General features: G+C 36.6%; 1 protein-coding gene across 1 annotated transcript in view; it reads right to left on the reverse strand.

Moving 5' to 3' along the window:
- LOC107552613 (prostaglandin G/H synthase 1-like) overlaps positions 1–4,447 on the reverse strand; it is a 21,071-nt gene extending 16,624 nt beyond the window's left edge. Inside the window, exons 1-4 of the mRNA XM_016234534.1 lie at positions 4,139–4,447; positions 3,962–4,051; positions 2,500–2,616; positions 1,829–1,969 (exon numbers count right to left, since the gene is read on the reverse strand). Of these exons, the coding sequence (XP_016090020.1) occupies positions 1,829–1,969; positions 2,500–2,616; positions 3,962–4,051; positions 4,139–4,145 (355 nt within the window). The 5' untranslated portion in view covers positions 4,146–4,447. The remainder of the gene's footprint in view (positions 1–1,828; positions 1,970–2,499; positions 2,617–3,961; positions 4,052–4,138) is intronic.
- Between the last annotated feature and the right edge of the window lie 3,180 nt (positions 4,448–7,627).

Below are 7,627 nucleotides of genomic sequence, written 5' to 3' on the forward strand. Positions count from 1 at the left end.
TGCTTGCACAGGTTCTGCGCGATCCTCTTCACAAATATCCTCTGCGTCTCAATCAGGCTCAAATTGATAAGCAATATAGACGACGTCATTGTTTACAATACAACCGGAGCACATGCCGCTATGTTGAGGGGCGGGACGTTTAGACGCACGCTAGAGGCGATATAGCCAATCACAACACACTGGGCCAGCGAATCAATCAGAGCCCATCGTGTATTTCTGAGGGAGGGGCTTCATAAAAGCAGGAAATGATCAGCGCGTTCAGAGGAGAAGGGACAGAGCGGTGTGGAATAAAGGTAAATTATGTGAAAAATAATGCGTTTTTTAACAAACGAAGCATTAACACATGTTAGACTGCACCCCATAAACACAATCAAGCCTATAAAAAAAACAGTCAACCACCCCTTTAAAATGACTTGCACTAGAATGATATGCATTCATACATGGTTATCAAGTTTTAATTGTAATTACTAAAGTTCTATCATTAAATAATACTTGATTATCATATTATAATGCTTGACTGACTGATGTTAAGAGTGTACTTTCAGATATTTAAAAAACTGTGCCATTTTACAATCATTATATAGTCTGGCGAGTAAACAAAAAAATGTACTAGCCAATGGCAATTCAATTGCCAAGGTGTCCGTAGAGGATTGTCCACTCTTTCTTAATGTTGGGATCAAGGCAAAGACTATTTTTTCCACAACTTGGCACTGAACAGTGGCTTCTTGTCTGCTTAGACCCACGTTCGGTGGGCGGGGCTAAATAGGCAGCGATGTAGAAGCAGGCATTGATCTTCTTCTGTGGAGGTGGTGCTTAGCCACACTATTACATCATAGAATGGTACATTCCACAACCTGTCGTTTTGTCAGATTGGCTTCAATATACGCTGTTTTTAGACTAACAATATAGTTTTGAGATCTGAAACTTACAGGATGTTTTATAGTACGATGACCTCTTATATTTAAAAAGATAAAGGGAATTTTGATTTCTCAGTACATGACTCCTTTAAATAAATTATAAAAGATTTGTCTGAAGCTAAGTGGTGTTGATGTTAAAGTCATGTGACCTTGGCACAGTTTGTTTATAGCATAACTTAAGCTTTTTACTTCTGGCAAGTATATTTATGGTTTGAAATTGATAAAATTGTGTTTATTTGTGGGAGGGGGGGGATTTCTTCATCAATCTTTCGTTGATGAAGAATATATGTAGGAATTCTGCAATAATTACAAAGGCTAGTGGAAGAATCTGTACATGTACGGCTGAAGAGGCGGAAATGAAATGAAAAAAAAATGAAAATGAAATGAAAAAATTATGCCCAGATTGCTTTTTTGATTGGACAAGTACAGACAGGACAGGAATTAAATTATGTAGTAGACCGCTCTCTAAAACTCTAGAATCAGTGTAATTTACATACAAATTAGAGACATTCATCCTTATGCCTTGACATGACTGAAGGCCCTGTTGAAAAAAAATATGCTGGTAAGGTATGTTTTGAAGCATGGTAGCTGGTTTGAGCTGGCTTTGAGCTGGAACTAGTTGCTCAGGACCAGCTTAAACCAGCTCAAGACCAACTCAAACCAGCTATCATGCTTCAAAACATACCTGTTTTTATTCAATAGGGGGAACAGGGGCACAGGGCATATCATACTGATTTCTGCATTACACAAAAGAGTCAAACTGAACCTAACTATAAACCAAATAAATATTTACATTTTGTTTGCCATCTACTAACACACAATATCCTGCCTGTAATGTTCCTACATAAATAAACATGAGCAACATTATGAACATGTGAACACTCGACCCATGCTGAGCATGTGTAACCAACCTGTGAGCACTTTGTGCATGAGCCAATCCCTGAGGAACGTCCTGTTGATGATGTCCCATAGCCAGTCAAAGTGGGTGAGGATATAGTGGACAATATTAGGACTGGGCTTCAGGAGCCGATAGACTCGAGTCCAGAACTCAGCTGAAAAAGACAGAAGAACAATACAGGTAGAGAGTGTGTGTTAATAAACAAAGAGAAAGTGCAGCTGTGTGAGATTATGAATCCCCCTACATTGGTACAATATATGCACAAAACATGTGGACATGTGTATGAGATATCCTGGAATTTCTTTGAAATCTTGAACACAATTTGGACTGACACTAATTAAGCAAACAAATTATTCCAGAATACAAAGCTATTTTATAAGACAAGCATCATTGTTTTTTTTTTTCATTTTGTATCTAACACAATCATCCTATCACGATAAAGAGCTTATGGCAATGTTCATGGAACTTTCTGCAAATCCTTTAATTGCGGCAGATCATTTGTGCCAACAAGTTGAGAGAGACAGGAAATAGAAACAGAAAAAAAAGAAAAGGAAAAGGAGACAGACTGCAGGGCTGCCTGACAAAGACATGGGGGTTTGTGGGAGAGTGAAAATTTGACAACATACAGTCAATGAGTACAGTACAAATATACAATCAGAATGAGATAAAAGACAAGATACATACGTATAGTGCAATTTTCCCCATAGAAGCCTGTTCTGGTGCAGTCACATTCATATCTGTCCAGGCCATATCGAACACAAATCCCTCGGTTTTGACAAGGGTAATAGCAACAAGGATTCACTAGAGAAAACAAGCCATAATACAGTTAAATTTGTAAAAGTTTCCATTGGTGTTTTGACTTTGAATGGTTACATTAACATCCTCCCCAGCATTCCCTAATGTATTTCACTACAGAATTCCAGGCATAGTTTAGATGTGAGATTCTATCTCATAATTACGCAAGTTACGCAACCATTACGACAAGCCTCATCAGGGCCATTGCATCATGTTTTTGTATGCAGCTCTGAGAATTTTCAAGTTAGTTTTTTTTTTTAATTACATCTTTTACACACTAACTAAAAGATATGCATTAAGCATTCATGCCACTGGACAATCATGTAAGCATGACTGAAATGGCATGACCTTTGCACTATTTATTTTCTATGAACTGCAGCATTGTTCAGTGGTTTGTTAAACTATGATTTTGAATACATTTCTCGCAACACCAGTCATTTATTCTCCACACTCTTATTCATAAATACAAGACGCCATCATATCTTTGCTCATGATGGCTGTCAGTGGCATGACCTTCTACTTCTCTTGACAGCAGTATGACAGACACAACCCAAAAATAGAAGAAATGTTGAATGAAATGTGGTTAGTGTGCACAAATTGTGCAACAGATAACCAGAATCCCCCCCTCTCTCTCCAGTGCTTTCCATCATTGCATTATACAACAAAATCCTCTAGTCTTCTAGCTCATACACAAGCAACTGTGAGCAGAGAAACACAACCATTACCGGACACAATTTAAAACAACCACTAGCATATCTATTCCTTAATCTATTTACCAAACACAAACAGAGAGGCTGATGCAAAGATAACATACACTTAACTTCCAAACCAAGTTCAGACTTGTTCATTGCTGCTTACACATACCTCCACGAGGAGCAAAGGAAAGAAAGTCATGCTGGAGAGCTGTGATGAAGCTTTTGTGTGCTTTAACATGTTTAATAACACAGACAGTATACAGAATATGTTTGCTACTTATACTCAAATCATTAGCAAACATTTCCCGCAAATTCTAAACATATGGCAAAACATATATGGTAACACTCTGGCCCATATCTGTTCAGCCATGCCATATCTAAGCCATATATGCCAGCTATCGGCCACATTTGGCCCAAAGGTTCTTGCTATCTGGGTTATCATTATTAAAGAAGAATAATAAGATGAGGAATTAAAATTAGAAAATCACTTGTAAATCTCCTGAAAGCACAAAAATGACTGAAGAAATGACTTAATTCAGTTCAGAAAACATGAAAATAAAACTACATTTTAGTTATACTAATACACTGATATCTATGAAAAAGTAACTTTTTTTTACATTTTATTTTTATGCCTGGATAAATGGATTTATACTTACCAATGTCTGATGAAGCTGGGCTTTCTTCACCGACACATAAGGAGAGACTCAGCAGCAGGATAAACGTCCACTTCAGTAAAAAGCTAAACGCTACAAAGCGAAATATCTGGCTTGTCACAAAAGTTGATATATTTATATATACAACTTATAGGAGTATTAAAAATGCTAAATGCTCACCTTTCATTGTAGTTTGGAACACAAAAAGTAATAAATACAAAAATATGATTACAATACGAAGAATTCAAAAGCGGTGTTAAAGAAGCAAAACACTCCAAATAAATAATTCCGTGTCGTTTATCTTCACATGCAAGGCATAAAAGCATGCCAAAGTCTGTTCGTGCACTGATAGAGACTCGCGGACGCTTTTTGCAAATTGATGAGAAAAACTAAAACAAAAAAAAAACACTCGAAAGGAACTTCAGTTTTTAGAGTGGAAGCAAAGCAACATGAAATTTCAGACCAAACTCACGTTCGCACCAGACCAAACTCAACACAATACAGAACAGAAAAGTGTCTTCTAGCAGTGGTTCTAACAGTTTAGAAAGCCAGTTGAGAAGAAAATACAATTCCTGGAGCGCCACCGTGTGTCTGAGTCTGCTGAGCAAAACTAGACGTACTTGAATAAATAAGCGCGGCGTTCGGCATTTTGTTGTGTTTTATCTTATCCTAATATTGTCCCAATAAATTCTCTACCTACAAAGAAAAAGAAACCCTGCATTGGAAAAAGCTCATTATGCATCCAGTTCCAGCAGGCAGGTGACTTTAATTTATAGTAAAATCATTGCTCACCATTCTGGCTGAAGGGCTGATTTTCAGGGAAATTGGATGGACACAAAAACTGCCCTTTTTTCTAAAAGTAAAGCACATGGCATGCATGTAAAATTGAACGACAATGTAGGCAATCACAGTACGGCTGATTAAAAAATTAGGATCTAAAAACAAAATTGGTAAAAAAAATAGGTGTGAACTTCTTCACACACTTATCAGTTTTGGAACCAACTAACACATTGTAAACTACTGAAAGAAATTTCCCCACTAAATGGCTTCTAGCTCCTTGGAAAAAAAAACAGTTAAAAGGGACCCTCAAGTAAAAAGCCTCGCTAACTTTCACAATCAGACTTTTTACGATCTCTGGCTGCTCCACCGCCCCAATCTCTCACACTCTTCTGCCCCTGCAGGGTAAGTTTCTCATACATTATCCTATTGTAAACATGTCCTGCACCTCCCTACCTCAAAATCACAGAACATAGCCAAGAAAATGTCTTCACAACCATCAGTTCAAGAGATTTGAGCGTTTCAGCCCTTTTATTGGTTCAATGTGCTTCTCCAGCAATGATCAAACCATTTAATATTTTTGCACATCATTATGGAGACCTTCATAAGGTAATTGCTGAAAAACCCATCAAATCTGATGCTGTCAACTTGAACATTATTTATGCACCACAACAAGGACTAACAGGATACTGTTGAATTCTTGAAATGTGTTTACAATAATAATTTTAGAGCTGCTATACAGCTGAACATATTCAGTCCCATGCGTGTTTAGGAATAACTGACTCTGGTCTGATCAACAGGAAACTATATGTAAACACCTTTCTGGCACCACTACTTTGTCCTCAGTTGTATAATGAATTATTTGCCATTTAGGAAGGACCTTTATTAGTTAAGTGACTGCAGAACATCTCCAGGATTTTTTTTCTTTTTTTTGTGGTGAGACATGTTTACACATCTTTCCAAAAAAAGAGAGAAGATTCTTATGGTCTTAAAAAATGTTTTGATGTAATGACTTAAGCTTAAATGATAATGAAGGTAAGTGCTTCCCAGGATGCACTTCATGAATGTCTTTACTATATTCTTTTACATATTTCCAATATAAATTCCGGCACTTTCTTCAATGCCAGAGTAAAAATCATGCCATGTCAGTATCACACACCCAATCAATGCAAAAATAATGAATAAAATGTATGAGATAGATAGATAGATAGATAGATAGATAGATAGATAGATAGATAGTTTCAAGAAGTTTCAAAGTCCTTGTGCATCTTCCTTCAGGATTACCTGCAAAAAAAAACACTATCAATGGCACAAAGCATGACTGAAGTCCGTTTTCCAAGAAATGGTAGCTATTTTACTCTATGTCTATCAGATTGCACATTCCTTTGTTCCTGATATAACATGTGTTTGCTTGTTTTTAATAACGCGTATTTTCTAGTCTAGCTTGGCATCTAATGCTCACGGGTTCATTTAAATTATACAATATAAGCAGAAACACCGCCCCAATCTCTCACACTCTTCTGCCCCTGCAGGGTAAGTTTCTCATACATTATCCTATTGTAAACATGTCCTGCACCTCCCTACCTCAAAATCACAGAACATAGCCAAGAAAATGTCTTCACAACCATCAGTTCAAGAGATTTGAGCGTTTCAGCCCTTTTATTGGTTCAATGTGCTTCTCCAGCAATGATCAAACCATTTAATATTTTTGCACATCATTATGGAGACCTTCATAAGGTAATTGCTGAAAAACCCATCAAATCTGATGCTGTCAACTTGAACATTATTTATGCACCACAACAAGGACTAACAGGATACTGTTGAATTCTTGAAATGTGTTTACAATAATAATTTTAGAGCTGCTATACAGCTGAACATATTCAGTCCCATGCGTGTTTAGGAATAACTGACTCTGGTCTGATCAACAGGAAACTATATGTAAACACCTTTCTGGCACCACTACTTTGTCCTCAGTTGTATAATGAATTATTTGCCATTTAGGAAGGACCTTTATTAGTTAAGTGACTGCAGAACATCTTCAGGATTTTTTTTCTTTTTTTTGTGGTGAGACATGTTTACACATCTTTCCAAAAAAAGAGAGAAGATTCTTATGGTCTTAAAAAATGTTTTGATGTAATGACTTAAGCTTAAATGATAATGAAGGTAAGTGCTTCCCAGGATGCACTTCATGAATGTCTTTACTATATTCTTTTACATATTTCCAATATAAATTCCGGCACTTTCTTCAATGCCAGAGTAAAAATCATGCCATGTCAGTATCACACACCCAATCAATGCAAAAATAATGAATAAAATGTATGGGCTAGATAGATAGATAGATAGATAGATAGATAGATAGATAGATAGATAGTTTCAAGAAGTTTCAAAGTCCTTGTGCATCTTCCTTCAGGATTACCTGCAAAAAAAAACACTATCAATGGCACAAAGCATGACTGAAGTCCGTTTTCCAAGAAATGGTAGCTATTTTACTCTATGTCTATCAGATTGCACATTCCTTTGTTCCTGATATAACATGTGTTTGCTTGTTTTTAATAACGCGTATTTTCTAGTCTAGCTTGGCATCTAATGCTCACGGGTTCATTTAAATTATACAATATAAGCAGAAACCCCCCCCGAATTAATAGTCTTTTCATTATTTTAGTCTGGTGAAAAAAATCACCACCCCACTAGCCATTGACTGACATCGACCCGGGTTCGATCCCGCCTTTTGCCGAAGTTTTTTTCCCTCCCTTTTCAAATCTCGTATTAGCAATGGATTCTATTTACACTAAGTGAAAATAGCAGTATTTTTAGCAATATGCTATTTACACTAAGTGCAAATACCTAGTTACACTATGTTAAAATAGCAGGATTTCTACTATCAAGTATACT

This window comes from Sinocyclocheilus grahami, unplaced genomic scaffold, assembly GCF_001515645.1.
Source record: "Sinocyclocheilus grahami isolate Dianchi unplaced genomic scaffold, SAMN03320097.WGS_v1.1 scaffold454.1, whole genome shotgun sequence".
Taxonomy (NCBI): domain Eukaryota; kingdom Metazoa; phylum Chordata; class Actinopteri; order Cypriniformes; family Cyprinidae; genus Sinocyclocheilus; species Sinocyclocheilus grahami.